General features: G+C 66.5%; 1 protein-coding gene across 5 annotated transcripts in view; it reads left to right on the top strand.

Annotated features, from left to right (window-relative positions):
- The first annotated feature begins 2753 nt into the window (after window positions 1-2753).
- The window catches only part of SAMD11 (sterile alpha motif domain containing 11), a 17629-nt gene continuing 2116 nt past the window's right edge, over window positions 2754-18266 (top strand). For 2 of the 5 annotated variants that reach the window (XM_037828770.1, XM_037828772.1), the window contains exons 1-9: window positions 2754-3395; window positions 4446-4537; window positions 6947-7128; window positions 8689-8739; window positions 12104-12228; window positions 14788-14877; window positions 14979-15113; window positions 16843-17005; window positions 18052-18167. In XM_037828770.1, the coding sequence (XP_037684698.1) occupies window positions 2879-3395; window positions 4446-4537; window positions 6947-7128; window positions 8689-8739; window positions 12104-12228; window positions 14788-14877; window positions 14979-15113; window positions 16843-17005; window positions 18052-18167 (1471 nt within the window). In that variant the 5' untranslated portion in view covers window positions 2754-2878. Of the gene's footprint in view, window positions 3396-3967; window positions 4155-4231; window positions 4316-4445; window positions 4538-6946; window positions 7129-8688; window positions 8740-12103; window positions 12229-14787; window positions 14878-14978; window positions 15114-16842; window positions 17006-18051; window positions 18168-18266 lie in introns of those variants that run through there. The other 3 variants (XM_037828774.1, XM_037828773.1, XM_037828771.1) reach the window with 3 other exon arrangements.

The raw sequence follows: 18266 nt of genomic DNA, 5'->3' as shown, positions 1-18266 counted from the left end.
CCTCCAAGAACCGCAGAAGAGGGGGCAGGGTTGGCACCCCAGGCCAGGCCAGGTGTGTACCAGGTCCTGGTTGCCACAGAAAGGAGGCCCTGACCCCCCATGGGGAGTGGGGCCTGCTCCCCAGGAACAGGAGGGGTATGTGACTGACTTGGCCACAAAGGGCTGTGCACAACCCTTCACCGTCCTGTTCTTTGGGGGTGGCCTGTGAGGAGAGAGTTTCCTGCGGGGAGCTTTGGGAGTCTGCGGTCTTTCAGGAAAAGAGCTTGCTCCTGCAGGGAGGACAGCACAGTGGCTAGGCCAGGTGGGCTAGGTTAGTGAACCTCCCCTGAAACCTGGAGCCAGGCCCCCAGTCCCACCACCACCCGCTGTGTGCCAGAGGGGTCCTGCATGGCGGGCAGACAGGAGGCCACTCTCTGTGGGCCAGGGCTGGAGGGGGTCTGGAGGCTGCAGATCAGGGTGCTGGGACCAGCCTTCCCTCCCCAGGCACAGTTGGAGGGTCGAAAGCCTGAAGCCAGTGGCAGTGAGCCTGTCCTTGGGTGGCGTTCACAGGAGTGGGTGGACACGAGAAGCACTGGGGGGGCATCTTTGGGCAGCAGGCAGGGCCTCCAGCTGACTGACAGCGGCAGACTGACCTGCTGGCCCCTCTCCCAGCCTTGGGCTCTGGGGGCAGCGGCAGCTTCAGGGAGCCCACCTGAGAGCAGGACACAGGCTGTGAGGCTGGGGCCATGGTGGAGGGGAGCAGCCTGCAGTCTGTGAGCCAGGCTTGGGGAACACCCAGACAGTTCCCTGGGGCCACACAGGGGTCAGGTGTGCTGCCTGCAGGTGTCCAGGCTGCAGGTGGGGTGATGGAGCCCCTGGTAGGGAGCTAAAGAGCAGTCACCCACAGTCACACCCATGTTCCTATCTGGACCTGCAGACCCCGACGGATGTACAGCAAGTGGCCCAAACTTGGGGTGGAAGGAGGACCCAGAGTCCCAGATGGAACCCCAGTCTGAGTGGAGCCTTGGCTCAGCTTTGCTCCTGGGTCAGCCTTGGCACCCTGCTGGTGCCCCACTGCTGGGCAGGAGGTGGGCGGCAGGAGTCAGCAGGGGAAGCCACAGGTGCCTGTTTCTGGTAGAAGGTGGGTGGTAGTGGCTTTTCCCCAAGCTTGCCCTCCACTCCCAACCCCTCCCTTGCAGAAGGAACAGGCCTGGGCATCCCGCTCAGCCCCCGCCGCCACCTGTGCAGGGAGATGCTCGCAGGGTGCCCCGACAGGTGCACCAAGCAGCTGATCTCTTGCAGAGGGGCTGGGACTGACAGAGTGACCCACATCTTTAGCTGTGCCCCTTCACTGTCACTGGGTTGCTCTGTGTGTTTGTTTCCCAGGGTGTCCAACATGACACACCCACAGAGACAAGTGCCCCCCACCCCACCCCAGCTGCTATCAGTTTTTATTCCTGATCCACACACAACCACCCCACTCCAGCCTCAATGATGCTGATGAGCAGAGAGATGGAAGTGGGGCACAAGTGGCTCATTGCCAGGCCTGTGCGGAGGCTGACAGCGCCCCAAAGGCACCCAGGTGGTTGTGGACGTGACAGGGGCCCTTTTCTCCAGTCATGCTTACAGGGAACAGAATGCATCCTGTGTCCACGAGCGTGACCCCTGCATTCAGCTGCCCCCCTCCTTCCCCACATTCCACACCTCCCACCCGGTTCTGGGCCACCCACTTCCACCCTCTGCTCTCACATGGGCTGGCACTGTGAGCTCCAGTCAGACCACCAGGGTCTAAAGCAACGGTGTGGCACCAGCCCAGTTGCCTGACCTCTGTCTGGGTTTTCTTCTCCATAAAGTGGGGATACTAAGGAGACCTCCTGGTGGGGGCTCATAGGAAGGACGCAGTTCATGGGCACAAGTCCTCCCGGCGGCACCACAGACCCACAGCCTCGCCCTCCCGGTGCACAGACCACAACCCCCGCGCCCTCCGGGCCCTCGGAAAAGCCGCCTGCTCACACCACACTCTGCTCCAGGCCGGTCCTGGCTCCTCTCCTCCAGCAGCTCCCGCCCCGGCGCCGCCCCCACGCGCGCCGCACGTGGAGCCCCGCACGAACTTCAATTTTCTCAACACAAGCTGCGACCAAACGGTGACACCCGTGCCCAACGGTGCGGCCCGCGCGCCCGGCCTCGCTCTCATCCGCCCCAGGGCCTCCCTTCCTCCTGTGTCTGAATAGGGCAGGGGAGCGGCCGGGTCCCGCCGCCCCGCCCCCGCCCGTGTGGGCCCAGTCGGCCGTCACGCACCCCCCGCTGGAGCCCGCGCCCGCCCGCCGTGCCGGGGCCGTTTAAATGGGCCAAGTTGTGGCGGCGGCGGCGGCGGCGGGAGTCTCCCAAGTCCCCGCTGGGCGGGCGCGCGCCAGTGCACGGGTGCGCGGCCCCGGAGGCGGCAGGGCGGGGACCTGGGACCCCCGGGTTGGGCGGGGCGCGGGGCTCGGCGACACCGCGACTCCTCACTGCCCGACGCGGCCCCGGCGGCGGACCAGCGAGCAGGGCGCAGGGGCGTGGGCGCAGGTGGCCGGGGCGCGGAACTCCCGGCGCCCCGCGGAGTCCCAGGGCCCCGGAGCTGCGGCACTCGGCGGGTCGATCCGGGATCGATAGCAGCTCCGGGAGGCACCATGTCTCGAGTCTTGGAGTTCCCGCCAGCGTGCCGGGCAGCGGGCGGGTGCGGTGGCCCGGCGGACGGCGCGGCGGCGGCGGCTCCCGGCGCCGGGGCGCAGTAGCCGGCAGAGCGGCGCGAGGCCAGGAGCCTCCCGGGGCCCTCCCCGCCCCGCGGCCCAACTCCAGCTCGGGCCCGAACAAGTTACTCCGGCGGCGGAGAGTCGGGCTTCGGGGCCACCGGCGCGCCATGCCCGCGGTCAAGAAGGAGCTCCCGGGCCGCGAGGACCTGGCCCTGGCCCTGGCCACCTTCCACCCGTCCCTGGCCGCGCTGCCGCTGCCGCCGCTGCCCGGCTACCTGGCGCCGCTGCCCGCAGCCGCTGCCCTGCCCCCGACAGCCTCGCTGCCCGCCGCGGCCGCCGGCTACGAGGCGCTGCTGGCGCCACCGCTTCGCGCCCCGCGCGCCTACCTGAGCCTGCACGAGGCTGGCCCGCACCTCCACCTGCCGCGGGACCCACTGGTCCTCGAGCGCTTCTCGGCCGCCGCGACCGTGGCGCCGGATTTCCAGCCACTGCTGGACAACGGAGAGCCGTGCATCGAGGTGGAGTGCGGCGCCAACCGCGCGCTGCTCTACGTGCGCAAACTCTGCCAGGGCAGCAAGGGCCCCTCCATCCGCCACCGCGGCGAGTGGCTCACGCCCAACGAGTTCCAGTTCGTCAGCGGCCGCGAGACGGCCAAGGACTGGAAGCGCAGCATCCGCCACAAAGGTGGGCCGCGGTGGGGGCGCAGGAGCCGCCGTCCCTCCCCGACGCCCCCGGGACCTGCGGCCCCGGCCCCCTCCACTCTGCCACCTGAGAGACCCGTCTCGGCCCAGAGGGGCGCTGCGGGACCGGGGCTGCCGCGGGTCGCCCCACCCCACCCCGCAACTCGCCCGCAGGTCGCCCCGCTGAACGCGGCAGAGCGCCTTCCGCCTCCCCCACTCCCAGCCTAGGCCGCGGGGCTCTGGGGCTCCAGGACGCCGACAGGTGGACCGCGCCTTCCGCTCGGAAGGTCTTTGCGGGACTCCTCGGCCTCAAGGCCCAGGGGAAGTTTCCGGGAACTCAGGAGAGCTTGCGGAAGGCCGGACAGTCCGCCTCGCTCCCGCGGGAGGAGAAGGGCACACGTGCTGCCGGGGTGCGGGGGCGCGCCGGTGGAGGGGAGGGGAAGGCGCGGGCAGGCGGGGGCGCGCGTCAGAACGCGCGGAGACCGAGCGGCGGCGGCAGGGCCGGGCGCAGCCTGTTTGGACGCCGGCGGGAGTCGGCTCCAAGGGCGCGACGCGCGGGCGCCTGGGCCAGGGCGCGGGGGAGGAGCGGCGGGGGAGTTGGAAAGTTAGGGACCGGTGGCGCTCGACTTAGGGCTTCTAGGCTCCGCAGTGATTGACCTCTTCCCGCCGTGGGGCGGGCGCAGTTCCGAGTGCTGACGCCGCGGCTCCACGCGCGGGGACTCGCCCTCCTCGTCCTGGCTCCTGCGGGCCCGGCGTGGAAGGGGTGAAGCGCCGGAGGAGGGGCGCGGGGGTGGTGCGGGGAGGAGGCCGCGCCTTCCACAGGGGAGGGCGTTCCCCCGCCCGCGGAGCTGGTTTCTGAGCCCTGCAGATCTCCGTGGTGTCCCCGAGGGTGGGGCGGACGGCGGGCTCAGAAGCCGGACATAGGTGGGTGGGGAGGGGGTCGGTGGGGTGGGGCTGGCCCTGTCGTTGCCTGCGCCCCGGAAGGCTGCCCGCTTGCATCGGCTCTGCCCAGACCCGCCACAGCCCTCACCGCTCTGCCTTGGCTTCCTTGCAGGGAAAAGTCTGAAGACGCTGATGTCCAAGGGTATCCTGCAGGTGCACCCTCCGATCTGCGACTGCCCGGGCTGTCGGATCTCCTCCCCGGTGGTAAGACGCGGTGGGGAGGGGGGGGCGGCGCGGCTTTGGCTTCGGGTCTCTGCCTCCTGGGGAGCTTCTGTCCTGACCTCAACTGCCTGGGTGTGCTCAGGGCTCCACCAAAGGGAAAAGGGGGGCAGCCTGGGGGGCCTCCAGCTCCCAGCCTTTGCTCTGGGCTCTTGACAGCTGCTGCACCTGGGAAGGATGCCAGAAAATGGGGTGCCCCAGACCCACCCCACCCCTCTTGGTGGCCCCCAGAGCTGCTTCTCCGGAAGCCTGGGGAAAGTCCAGGATGCCGGGGTCTTCTCCCTGGATAGTGTTGCCTGACAAGCCTGGGGGCATCTGGCCCTGCATGTGGTGCGGATCCTGGGGCAGTGCTCATTCTGGTGGGACAGTGTTGGTGGCTACAGGCTTGGTGTGAGTGACCTGGACTCTGAGGCTGGGGCCCTGCCTGGCAGGGGCTGGGATGTCCAGAAGTGTCCTGAGGACACAGCCTGGCCAGGGACAGGCTCAGTGCTGGTGGCCCTTGTTGGCCTGGGGGAGCAGAGGAGATTGGAGTGCTGCTGCCTCCCCCAAATGTTGCCCTCTGCACAAGGGCTGAATGTCCCCCAGGCAATATCTGGGCTGGACTGGGGGAGGCTTGATTTGAAAAGGAAACTGCATCTTGAGAAGAATGAATTTGGGGCTCCTGGGAGAGCGTCTGTCAGGGCCATGGCTGGGGAGGGGGTGGGGGGAGCGGTCCTGCCCTGGGGGAGGGGCAGGCTGGGTGGCTGCTGTCACACCTGGGTTCACAGACACCCCTTCAGCGCGCACGCTGCTTCACCTGTCACACACATCTCACACGCTGGCAGGCGGGGGCCAAACGGGAGCGCCCCAGACACCCCAGACAAAGCGCGTGTGCACAGCCACCCACGCCACCTGCCCTCGGGGCTCCGCCTTCTCCTCCATGGCTCCAGTTCTCAGGGCACCCAGACTGGCCTCCCACAGGAGGGAACATGCCCGGATCCGTGGCCACCATCCTGTCCGTCGTCCTCCACGCTGCTCCCTCCCCTGACGTGACCGCCCCCAGCAGGGCCTGGCTCTGCCCTCCCAGGCTGCCCTCGGGCTCCACCATGGCTCCTGTCCCAGCCCCGGCTCTGGGTTCTCCCAGGGCCTTCCTTGCAGCCCTCGCTCCCCAGATGAGGAAAGAGAGCCACGCGTCTCCTTTTAAGACAAGCTTGGGCCTAGAGCACATGGCAGGAGCAGAGAGAATACCGGAACCTCCCCTGAGGTCAGATCCTGGTGCTTGGCTCCAGCAGGCTGGAGAGGGCTAGAGGCAAGCAGGACTTCCCAGAGAGGCAGATGCACACAGGGACAACGAGCTCCCCCACGCCTCACCCCAGCTCACGCTCTGGCTGGTGTGGTGTGGGGCCAGGGCCTTAGAAGGGGTCACGGGCTGCTCCTTGTCTCCCGGGCGTGTCCTTGGACCCCACTTCCCCTTCCCCAGAACTGCCAGGTCCGAAGGGACCTGGGGACGTCGTGGAGGGACGGTGGCTGCAGCCTGTGTGTGCAAGTTGACATGCTCTCTGCACACGTGTGTGTGGCGTTCCCTGTGTGTGTGATCATAGGCCCCGGCCCCATGTTCTCCCGGCCCCTGAAGACACACGGCCACCCACCAGTGTGCACTAGGCCACACGCACACACACGCTACATACAAACCGTGGGCCCGTGGAACCCACTGAGCTTCTCCGTCCAGAACTCACGGGGCAGCCCAAGAGGCTCATGGGTCGAGGGTTAGGCTGGGAGGGGAGGGTCCCCGGGGGGCCTGCTGCTTGCAAAGTGAAAGCAGCCACGGCTGGGCCCCCGGCCCTGGCCTCTGGGCTCTGCCGACGGAAAAGGGACTTTGCTCTCGGACGTTGGCTCTGGGTTGGGGGTTCAGCCTGAGTCGGCAAGTGGGATTGCCAGGCAGGGACGCCACTGAGTGGCCTTGGAGCATGTGCCCGAGCTGGACACACTGGACTGAGGAGGCACCAGGGAGCCCAGGACGGGGGCTGGGAAGAGCGATGGATGTGCAGACACATGGGGTGATGGACGCACAGACACATGAGGTGACAGATGCAGACACTCCCCAGCCCCGGGGGTCCCTGGAGCTTACACGTGGCTGCCCCCAGCCCCAGGTCAGTGGTCACACTTGGCCGAGCTCCCACCTGGACACGGCTATGCCTGGAGCAGCCCGGCCAGGCCCCCCACCCCTCAGGCTTGTACAGTCTGTGTCTCAGCGGAACCAGCACCCAGCCCCTTCCCGAGTGGGTGGAGCTGGAAGTGACCTGTGGGGGTGTCCCTGCCCACGGTGCTGCCTCCTGGCGCAGCCCTGCCTGACCCTCCTCTCCCTCCTGCCCCCTGGCCCAGCCCTGCTGACCCTCCTCTCCCTCCCACCCCCAGAACCGGGGGCGGCTGGCGGACAAGAGGACCACCGCCCTGCCCCCCACGCGGGTCCTGAAGAAGGAGCTGACCCCCAGCTTCTCGACCAGCGATGGCGACAGTGACGGGAGCGGCCCGGCTTGCTGTCGGCAGCCAGCCATGAAGAAGGAGGACGACGTGCCGGCCCGGGTCATGAAGAGAAGGTGGTTCTGCCGCCGCAGTTCTGAACAGGGCTGTGGCCAGCGCAGGGCGGGGAACGGGAAGGGGAAGGGGGCATGGGAGGTGGGCGGCCGGGAACACCACAAAGGGCTCCAGCTCTCGGGGCAGACAGCTCCCGGGGCGTCTCGGCGCCCACCGAGGGAGTCATGGCTGGGTGTGAGGGCGGGGGGCAAGCCAAGGGCCCCGCGGCTTTGCTGTGGGTTCACCTGGTGAGGAAGCAGGTGGAGGTGCGGCCTCATGTGCGCCACCCAGTGGGCAGCCTGGCATCCGTCTGTCCTGAGCCAAAGGGGCTTTGGGTGGCCAGCCCCGCTCCCCGGGCTCTGCCTCACCCCGGGGAGGCTGTCTGTGCCTGGTGATCTCCTGTCCCATTGTCTCGCTCCACCCCTCACGCCTCCTTGTCCAAGCAGAGCTCTTGCCACCCGTCGTCTCTGGTGGCCACAACCCCAGGCTCTTCCGAGATGGCTCTTGCCCCTGCCCCCCACGAGGCCTGAGCCCGGGGCCCTGCGCTCACACCAGGGCGTCCAGGGCGGCTGCTGGGTGTGAAGAGGGGGGCTCGTCCTGGGCCTGAGGAGGGGGAGGTCAGGGTGAAGGACAATGGGGTCTGCTTCCACCTCGGCCAGGCAGGGAACGGGGTGCTGGGGGCCTCCCCAGGCATGGCCCCTGAGTGCTCACGCACATTCTCTTGGTGGTTGGCAACCCTCCAAGCTCCTCACGGTTCCTTCCAGGCTGGGGCCACCCTTCTCGATCTTCCATCCTCCCCTTGGCAGAGGCCCCTGATCCATCTGTTTGTCCATCTGTCCCTCCATCCGTTTGTTGATCTGTGTATCCATTTATCTGTCTGTCTGTTCATTTGTCCATCTGTCCATCCAGGCACTTGTCCATCCATCCATTCCTTTGTCCACCCAGCTATCCATTTGTCCACGCTCCATCTAGCCACCCATCTGTCTGTCCAGCACATGATTCTTGAGAACCTGTCACACATCGCCAGCATTTCTAAGCCCTTCTTCCTACTTAGCCTTTTATCATGTTCCAATTTCTCCCACCCTCATGTGACCCCGAGCCCCCCACATTCTGGCCTGTTCCCTCTGCCTTGTGTGCCCGTGTCCGCAGTGGCTTCCTTGCCGCCTTCCCCTCCAGCCTCGGGTCTGTTCAGGGCTGAGGGACGGCACGGCTGTCCCCTCGTTTGACCTCTCCACCTCTGCCTGCGGGTGGGGTTTGGGGACAGCTGGGAGCCCCAAGGCTGACAGCCAGACCGTCCAAGCTCCCGCTCCCCCACCTGCTCCCAGCTGGTTCCAGAGCCGCTGCCAGTGGTTAGGGACTAAGCACGGGGGTGGGGGTGGGGGTGGGGGTCCTCGGAGCGGCACTGCCCAAGGGTAGCTCCTGTGGCCAAGGAGCTGGGAGCCCATCCCCATCCGCGGGCCCAGGGCTGCGGTGCCAGTCCTGTTCCCACCCTCTGGGGCGGCTGGAGACATGTGCTCACACCCCCAGCAGTTCAGGTGAGGGTCCTGGGGGCCCACCCTGACCTACAGCTTCTTTCCCTGCAGAATCCACACCCACTGGGACGTGAACATCTCCTTCCGAGAGACGTCCTGCAGGTAGGAGCCCCGGGTGGGCCAGGCCTCCCACCACCTCCCTGGCGTGGGCTTCCTCCGGGTCTGCTCGCAGCCTCTGGGGCCTCCCCCTGCTCCCTCCCTCTTTTCCTGCCCCTGTCTGTGGTCTATTTGTCTGTCTGTCATTCACCGTCTCAGCCAGTGAGAGCCAACGTTGGCCAAGCACCCTCTGGGTGTCAGGTTTGATATGTGCCGTCTCCTGGTTTTCCCACCGAGGCCCTGGGAGGGGGGTTGAGCGACCCGCAGCCTGGCAGCAGCACCAGAGCCAGGCTCCTTCCACCTCCACTTGGAACTGGCCCTTTGAGCTCATCTGCCCAAAGATGAGACTGTCACCTGCCCCTGCCACCCCCACAGGGACCTGCCAGGGGCACCCGAAGGTGAGCATGGTGATATACGAACAGGGTGTTGAAGGATGTGTAGGAGTTCACTAGGTGGACAAAGGGGGAAGAGGGATGTGTGCAGAGGCATAGAAGATGAGGGAAAGGGGTATGGGAAGGGAGGAGGAGGTGACCCAGCAGGCCCCATCGGGATGTCCAAGAGCCTGAGGTGCTGGGCCTGTTTGGCTTTGTCTTCTGGGCACAGGGGAGCCCCAGAAGTTCTTAATCAGGGGAGTGATGTGGCCAGGTGTGTTTCTAAAGGTCCGTCTGGAGGCCCCACCTGGCAGGGAGACCTGTGGGGGGGGTCTCTTCTGGTCACCTGGCTTCTGGGAGTTGGGTGGAAAGAGGAATGGATCTGAGACTGGCAGGAGACAGAGTGAGGGGACGTGGAGGGGTGCTGGGGTCTGAGGTTGCTAACTGCCGGGAGTCTGCCTGGGAGCTGCGGTTTCTGGCCAGTGTGGTCACGTCTAGGGGAGACGCACCAGAGAGGGGCCCCAGTCATAGCGGGGCAGTTGGGGAGCAGGGGTGGGGCTTTGAGGGTGGGCCGCTGGGCTGGGGTCTCTGTCCTCCAATGCCCAGGCCTGGCTCTGGGCCAGATGTGTTATTATTTATGCTGTTGAGAACAGCTGGATCTAGAGCCGAATTACAATAAAAACATCTTGAAACTTATTTCCACCTCATTTTGGAGTTGTCAGCTCAACTGATCATTTTTATGAACCGTCATGGACATTGATGGCATTTTATGAGCCTTTTACTTGGGACATTACAGGATAAATTCATCAGTGAGGCCTGTAGGGAAATCAAGGGCTGCTCCTCCCACACCAGGAATGGGCTCCTGCCTGCAGCCCGGCCTCCACACAGGGCTTGGTGGGGGGTCTGCTGCTGACCTGGCAGCTGGGGAGCCCCCGGCCAGTGGATTCTGGATTGTGCTGAAGGGGAATGGTGATACCTGGGGACAGCCAGGATCCAGGGCTCCTTGGCCTGCAGCTGGGGGGCCCCATGGGGAGGGGGGCACAGAGTCAGCTTCCTGGCCCTGCCCATCTGTCCATCAGTCTCTGTCCCTCTGCCTGTCTGTGCAGTGGCCTGGGCTTGCTTGGAGTGCCTGGCGCAAGCTGAGACCGTGGCAGCCCACGCCCAGGTGGGGCCGTGGTTCCCGCTCTGAGTCCCCCAGGCTGGTGGGGAGCCGGGAGGGGCTGAGCAGGACGACAGTCACTGAGGGAGCCCAGGGGAGCCAGAAGGGGTGGCCAGGGAGGGGCTGGAGTCTGCCATGACCCCTTTGCCATCTTCCGTGGCTCTGGTGGGTGCCCCTCCCCGGCACCCCCTCGCCCCCCGCATCCCGCGGCTCACCCTGCCATGCACGTCGAGCCGGGGCCGTCCCAGGGTCCCCGAGACCTTTGCGGCTCCGTCCCCTGCATGGAGCAGGGCTTTTCCGGCACCGTGAGACCCTCGTGCTACGGCAAAGCATCCCGCAGGTCGCAATGTGCAGCGGGGAGTCCCTGGGTGCCTCTTTACGTGATTCCTTCACCCTGGACAAGCTCCGGGCTGCGCTGGCTTGGGGCGTGTGGAGCGAAATCCAGGACAGAAGCCGGCTTCCTGCCGGGGTGCCGTGGGAGTGCGTCATCTGTCCTGTTCCCACGAGGCCCCAGCAGTGTCCAAATGTCCCACCAGCAGCACAGGACAGGGTTAGTCTGCAGCCGTCACAGACACCCCTGATGGGTGCCGGGTGGGGGCTCGCAAAGAGAACCGAGGGCCCCAGGGGGTCCCCAGACAGCCAGAATCCGGGCAGCACCCACGGCCCTGCGCCCGGCCCCCACCCCGCCGCCTCCGGGTGCTGAGGGCGGCAGCTCTGCCTGACGCCCGCGTTGATCAGGCTGACGGAGGAGATGAGTCTCTGCCCATTAATCCCCTAAAGCGCCTGCTGCACCCCACCTGCCCTCTTGTTGACATGGGGGGGCTGCCTTCTTGCCTCCTGGGGAGGGACGTGGGTCTTCCAGAAGGCTCTGGAGCCTGCTCTGGCTAAACCCGGGAGTCTTTGGTGCTGAAATGACCTGATTAGGGGCCAGCCTGGGATTAGCCCTGCTCCAGCCGGACCAGGCTGGGGGGCTGGGGGCTATTTAATGAGGTTTGAGGCCGGGATTCCTGGTCAGTCGTGGAGGTTCTGTCTGCAGAGGCCCAAGCCCGAGAGGCGGCTCCGTTCCAGGTGGGCCGGGGGGTGGGCGCCTGGGTCCGACACCTCCCTGTTCTCTATGAGGTCCTGTCACTCTGGGCCATGTCTGCAAGGCCCCAGGGGACCCGTCTCTGAGCCCACTGGAAATGGGGTGGGGGCTGTGGCTGCACATACTCTCGCCACAGGGTTCTCCTTCGCCTCTTCTCTCCGGGGCTCTGTGGGTGCAGGAAGCAGCAAAACCAGGGGACAGAAGAGCTAAATCCACTTCTGCTCCTCCACTCCAGCCTGGCAACTCCTGGGCCAGGGTGAAGCAGACAGTCCATCCAAGCTGTCTATGAGCGCCATGTGCATGCACAAGGGCTTGGTTGTGTGTGCAGGTGTGTGCAGGCCTGGGCGTTTCTGCAGTTGTGTGTGTGCGTGTGCAGATCTCATCAACTGCAGGACTTTGGTCTGAGCCTCTTTTCTTTATTTGGAGAAATTAGGGGTTCTGTCTGGCTTGGGGGTGCTGCAAGTTCTAATTGGGACGATGGGCGCAGTGTGTCAACAGGGCCACGGGCATGGCGGGTGTGTGTCCTCTCGGGGTGCCTGTCCCCTCTGCCTGGCCATGCCAGCCATCCTCGCAGGGAGCAGGGGCTCAGCCCCGGCCTGGCTCTGAGAGGGTGCCCAGACCCTCTTGGGGAGCAGCGGTGGGGTCCGCGCCCAGCTGAGACTGGGTGATCTTGTGGTCATGGGAGGTCCTGGGCAGGTGCTGCTCTCACTGTCACAAGTGGGTCCCACTCACCCTCCCGGTGTCTCCTCCCTGCAGCCAGGACAGCGACCTCCCCACCCTCATATCCAGTGTGCACCGCAGCCGCCACCTCGTTATGCCGGAGCCCCAGAGCCGCTGCGAATTCCAGAGAGGCAGCGTGGAGCTCGGCCTGGGGGCCGCAGGTGAGGTGTGCGGGGCCCTGGGGCGGGAGGGCCAGGACAGAACCCCCCCCCCGCCGGAGCCTCTGCTCGGGGCCCTGGACGCGCCACCCCAGCAGCCCTGGCAGGCGGCCAGCGGAGCGCCGAGGCGGCGGAGGTGGCGGCGGTGGCGGCTGGCTGTCCCCCGGGGCTCCACGTGACGGTAATTGTGTTAATCCCAGCCAGGAAAGCGGGAGGGTTAGGCGGCTGCTGTTAGAGGGGCTGGGGACGGCCGGAGGCCTCTGCCACCCGTCCACACAGGGGTGCAGGCAGGACAGCCGGGAACACATGGGCCCGTGAACGGTTCACGCGTGTGCAGCAACACGCCAGCCTCGCCCTCCGGCGGGGAGGGGCTCCATCGCTGAGAGGGGGCCTGGGGCTCTGGGGGCCACCGCGGCGGCAGCAGGAGCCTGGCCTGAGGCGCTCAGAGGGACAGGCCGGCTCTGGGGACTCTGCCCCTCCCAGGGGAGCAGTGGAGGGGGTTGGCTGGGAGGGGCCGCTTCAGAGAGTGGGGCCCAGCTGGGCTGAGGTTGCACGGCAGAATGGGTGAGAGGAGCTGGGGCCTTGCCCCCGAGGTTCTCGGGCAGGGGTCTTTCTGGCAGTGCCTACCGCTCTCAGGAAGGTGGGGAGGGGGCCCGAGCATCCCCCCGGCCCTGGCCTCCACTGCCTTCACCCGGGAAGGCCTGGGGATGGCGGGTGGGGGCTGCCCCGGGGCCGTGTCGGAGGAGGCGGCCAAGCAGGCAGCTGATAAAATCTAATTGCCCATTGATCGGGCAAGCCGCAGGAGCCCCGTAATGATTGAGATATTCTGAGCCGGCACCCCCACCCCGGCACACTGAGTTCCCTTCGTGCACACAGGCTGGTGCACACGCCCGAAGCTTGTGTCCTGAGTGTGCAAGGGCCAAACCCTGAGTGTGTGGGGTCATGTCCCAAGTGTGCAAGATTGCATCCTCAGTGTGCACGGCTGCACCCTGATTTTGCAGGGCCCTACCTGCTCCCAGCTGGGTGCACGTGGTCAGGGTGTCACCCCCCCACCCAGCTGGTGTCGCACCATGTGGTACCAGGACCACCTAATCCTAAGCCTAACACGTGCCATTGGTGTCCCACACTCAGCATGACGTGGCCGGTGTGTGTGCCGTGTGCGAGTTCCACATGGGTGTCCATGTTGGGGTCTTACCCCTGCCCCGGGGGCTACAGACCCCCATGGCGGATGCCCTCACCTTCCTGCAGCCTGGTGCTGGGTCTCAGCGGGACCCCCCTGCACCCCAGCGGCACCTCCCCCGGGCCATCATGCCCTGGGCTTCACTGGGGGCGGGAAGGAGCTCCCACCCTCCAGCCAGAGAAGGAAATTAGAAGCAGATCACTGCTCAGGGACAGCCCCTTCCTCCACCGGGCCTGTCCCCAAAAGGGGGTGTGACGGCAGGCGCTGGAGGGACTGGGCACAGCCCCACCTCCTGCCTTGCACAGCGGATTCCGCTGCCCCTTGGGCCTTCTGCTGGTTGTGCCCCCAACCCCCCCAGCCTGTCCTGCCAAGTCTGGCTGCCCTTTTCTGTCCCTGAGGCCGTGGGGACTCCATCCTGCACCCCTGCAGGTAGGGGCAGGACTGGGGCCTGGGATCGGGCCAGCCAGGCTGCCTGTGGGCCTGTGGGGGCCAGGGGGCCACGATCAATAAGTTATTAGCACCATTCTGTCAGCCGTAATGTGGAGATTGATCGACTGCTCTGGCTTGCTGCTCGCACTTCCTCGGCCTGATAAAAATGACAGATTAAGGACATAAGGGAAAGGAATTAAGCTTCAGAGCTGATGGTGGGGTTTCCGGGGCAGGCTGGGAGCCCCATTTGCTGGGGCCTCTCAGTGGGCCTCGGTCCCACAGGGGGTGGCCCCCTCACCCCCTCCAGGGAGCCTCGTGAGGATAGGAGGAGCAGGCGGAGGGTGTCAGGCCCAGGAGGACAGCTGGGCCGCTGGGTGCCGTGGGTGGGAGAACGGCTGCGTGTGGTTTTGGATGTGGGGTGCAAGGTGTCCTTGGGCCAGGCGGGGGCTCTGGGAGCTGGGCTGGGTCTCACCGTGTGCAGTCCCGTGGCCGCTGCCTTGAGCCCGGCCAGCTCCAGCCCCAGGAGCTCAGCGTGGGGCTGGGCAGGTGGGCAGTGAGGGACGGGGCAGGGGCCGGTGCCCAGGAGTGGGTGGGAGGTGCCCCTGGTGTCCGGCCAAGGGGTCAGGCCTCTGCCTGTGGCATCAGGACATTGCTGAACAGGACGAGGTTGGGGGGGCTCCAACCCCACACCCCCAGCTGGGCCCCGAGTCCCTCACTGCCTGCCCTGAGCTCTGACCCAGGAAGGAAAGGGGCTCCCGGCCAAACCGAAAGCATCTACTGTTGTTGTAGTTTGCACTTGAGACCCAGCCGAACAGCTTGTGGCTCCCAAGTCCCCGAGTGAGGCCCCACCCCCGCTCCCCTCACACCCACCAGCACCCCTGCACCTGCCCCACCCCCAGCCACAGGACCCCGGGGTCCAGCCCCTCCCAGCTCTGCCCCCCCCACACACACAGGGGACCTGCTGGGCAAGAGGCTGGGCCGCGCCTCCTACACCACCAGCGACTGCCCTTCGGAGAAGAAAGCTCGAAGCGAGTCCCCCCCAGGTGGGAGCCAACCCAGAGGAGGGTCCCTTGAGGAGTGTGGGGGGCTTCTGTAGGGCACAACCCTAAGGAGAAGCCCCTCACCATGTGCTCCCCCAATGCAGAGACTCTGCTGCTCCCGGAACTGGGGTCCGGCATGGCCCCCGAGGACCACTACCGGCGGCTCGTGTCTGCGCTGAGTGAGGCCAGTACCTGCGAGGACCCCCAGCGCCTGTACCACCTGGGTCTCCCCAGCCACGGTACGTTGCCCCAGCCGCTCCCCCTCCCAGAGTTCACACGCCCCTAAGGCAGGAGCAGGTGTGGGTCAGCTGGCCCCCAGGAGCCCCTCAGTGGTGGGCAGTGGGGCAAGACTGTCCCTCCTCCCTCTGCCCAAAGCAGCCGCTTATGGGGGTCCGTCCTGGAGGCCCTGGCGGGCACATCTGGCCGTCTCACTTGGGCTCCACCCCGGGAGCTGTGCTCAGCACGCCACCTTTTACAGATGAGGAAACGGAGTCTTGGGGGTGCCCAAGAGAGGGACGGAACGGGGGGCCCAGCTGCCCGCCGGATGCAGACCCTGCCCCTGTGTCTTCCCTGCCCACTGAAACGGTGTGCGAGCGTGCGCGTCGGTGAGCGAGTGTGACAGGCAGCAGCGGGGCACCCAGGCCTGGTGCTTCCTGGAAGGGTAGGGACGCCAAGCCCTGAGAGAGACTGGGAAGGTCGCGGCAGCTGGAGGCACCCAGCACCGTCCGTCTGTCCATCTGTCCTGGGCCTTCACCCAGACGCTCCCTATGGTCAGCCCCAGTGGGTGGGCAGTGCCTGACACCAGTCTATGGTGCTGGGGCATCTGCAGAGAAGGGGGGCTGGGGGAGAAGGGGAATTGGGGCTCTTTGGGCTGGAGCTCAGTGGGGGACTCCAGGAAAGGGGCAGGGATTCTTTTCTTTGCACAAGGCACCGTCCCCCAGGGCAGCCTGGGCACCAAGAGCCTGAATTATTCACCAAATGTTAATAATTTAAAAATCTTCCTTTTTAATTGCCCGCCCTGCCCTGCCTGGGGCGGCTCAGCGGCCAGCAAGGGGGAGCGGCTGTCAATCACGCCCTCGCCCCCTCCCGCGGAGCCGCCTGTAAATAACCGCGGCCGCGGGCGCAGGGGCGGCCTCCCCGCTGGGATCGATGCAGGCGGCCGCGCCGGCCTGGCTCTGCGGGCTGGCATCCGGCCCGGGGCAGGAGCGACCTCCGCTTCTCGGGTAATTAATTTATAAACAGCGGTAGCGGCTGAGCCTGCAGAGTGGGGGCTGCGGGAGGGACTGAGAGGCCCCGCCCTGAGGGAAATGGGGGTGGGGTTTGGGTCAGACAGAGCGAGCGAGCGAGAGGGGGAGTGTGTGTGTGTGTGTGTGTGTGTGTCTGTGTCTGTGCACACACGTCCTTGCCAGCTGTCTGGGGTATGGTGGGGAGCTCTGGAATTTCCCGGCCTTCCCACCTAGGAGCAGCCTCGGTCACCCCATCTGCCCTCCCCACTGCCTGGGCTCTCCTCGGGCTGCAGCTGGGCCCGCACCCTCACTCCCTCCGCTCGAGCTTTCCATCCAGCCCTTGACTGGACACTGGGCTGTAGGTTGCTCTTGCTGCCCCTGCCCCGCCCCTCCAGGTTGTTGACCACCCTAGGGTGCCCTTTCCTTTCCTCTCACTTCACTGTGGTTAGAGCCATGCCCACCTTACCCATCCCCACTTAGGCGGGTCCCCCCAGCACCTTCTAGTCCTTGTTGCATTGAAACGACCTGCCCTGTTGCAAGCTGCTTGCCTTTCTGTCCCAGTAACCAACCAGTCCAGGGCGCATAGTTGGACCAGACACGCAGTGGGGGCCAGTGCGAGGACCTGGGACCTGCTCCCACTGGCTCCTGGACACTTGGCATCCCTGAGCAAGTGTGCACTCACTGGGGAGAGTCCAGGGGTCCCAGTCTCTGGATAACTGCTATCCCTACCCCCCACCCCCAGATCTCCAGAGGGTCCGACAGGAGGTGGCAGCCACAGCTGTGAGGAGCCCCTGCAGCCTGGAAGTCCATCTGCCCTCCGCCACAGCTGGTCAGCGTCGGAAGCAAGGCCTGGCTCAGCACCGGGAGGGCGCGGCCCCAGCAGCTGCCCTGTCTTTCCCAGACAGGTCTGGGACAGAGGGAGGGGCTGCATTTGGGGGAGGCCAGGAGTGAGCAGACAGGAAAAGCCCCACATTCTCTGTGCTTGTTTTTGGGGGGGAAAGCTGGGGTGGGGCAGGCCTATTACCCAGTTTCCATAGTCTGGGCACCTGGCACCCTCCATACCTTTGCACATGGACACTCGAGCACCTGCCTTTCCAGCATCGCAGCACCCATAGCTGCGTGGACAGAGCACCTTGAATGTGCCCAGCTCCAGGCTGGGTTCCGGGTGGGCTGTGCAGGCTCCAGAAGGCCCGGGCAAGGGTGTCAAGGGCGACACGGGTTTCCCCTTTGGGTCCTCTGGAACGGTCAAGGGCCTCTCTCCTTCAACGGTTAGGAGAGGGCCCTTCGGGAGATTGGGAAGTCTCAGGAGAGGGTCGTGTGGTGGGGGGCAGAAGGCAGAGGAGGAGAGTGGCACCAACTCTAGAGACCCCAAAGTCAAGGAGAGGGCCAACCAGAGGACTGGAGCCTGGGGCGCAAAGAGGCGCTGGGCCCTGGGGCGCCAGGGACGCAGACTAAGCTTCTGGGGTCTGTGGGGCCCGCGTGGGGCTGGGTTAGGGAGCAGCACGGGAGAGTCCCGTCGTGCGGCCGCGGCGGGTCCCCAGTCACTCCTGCCAGGCTAGGCCGCAGGGCGCAGCCGATGCGCCCCCGAGCCGCCCCCGCCGGCCCAGCGGCAAGTCTGCAGCTGCCTCCGCCGCCTCCCGGATTGCGCCTAATTACGCCCCGCCGGGGCCCGCAGGGTCCACGGGGCGGGGGCCTCCCTTGGCGCGCCCCGCGCGGTAATTACCGCTGCAATCGCGCCCGCCGCCCGCCGGGTCAGCGCCGCCGCCCGAGATTAATTGGCGCCACCGGCGGGGGCGGGAGCGGGGGTGGCGCATCGACCGCGCGGCCGGCCGGCAATTAGGGAGGAGGCCCCTGGAGGGGGGGCGCGGGGGCGGTTCCGGGAATGGAGGGACGGAGGGGGGCGGCTGGTCGGAGCCCGCGGCGCGCGCCCTCAACGCCCTCCCGCCCACAGGGAGCTGCCTCACCCGCCCCCGCTGCTTTCGCCCCAGAATGCCCCGCACATCGCCCTGGGCCCCCACCCCAGGCCCCCCTTCCTGGGGGTGCCCTCGGCTCTGTGCCAGACCCCAGGTGAGGAGCGGGCGGGGTGCACGCGCCCTTTGTGTCCCGGGGAGCCCGTGAGGGCCTGAGCGCGAGTCCTCCGACCCTGGGTGTGCGTCCGACCGCGGG

This window comes from Choloepus didactylus, chromosome 2, assembly GCF_015220235.1.
Source record: "Choloepus didactylus isolate mChoDid1 chromosome 2, mChoDid1.pri, whole genome shotgun sequence".
NCBI lineage: Eukaryota > Metazoa > Chordata > Mammalia > Pilosa > Megalonychidae > Choloepus > Choloepus didactylus.
The sequence above is the reverse complement of the archived record's forward strand: the minus strand, read 5'-3'. Positions and strand labels throughout refer to the sequence as shown.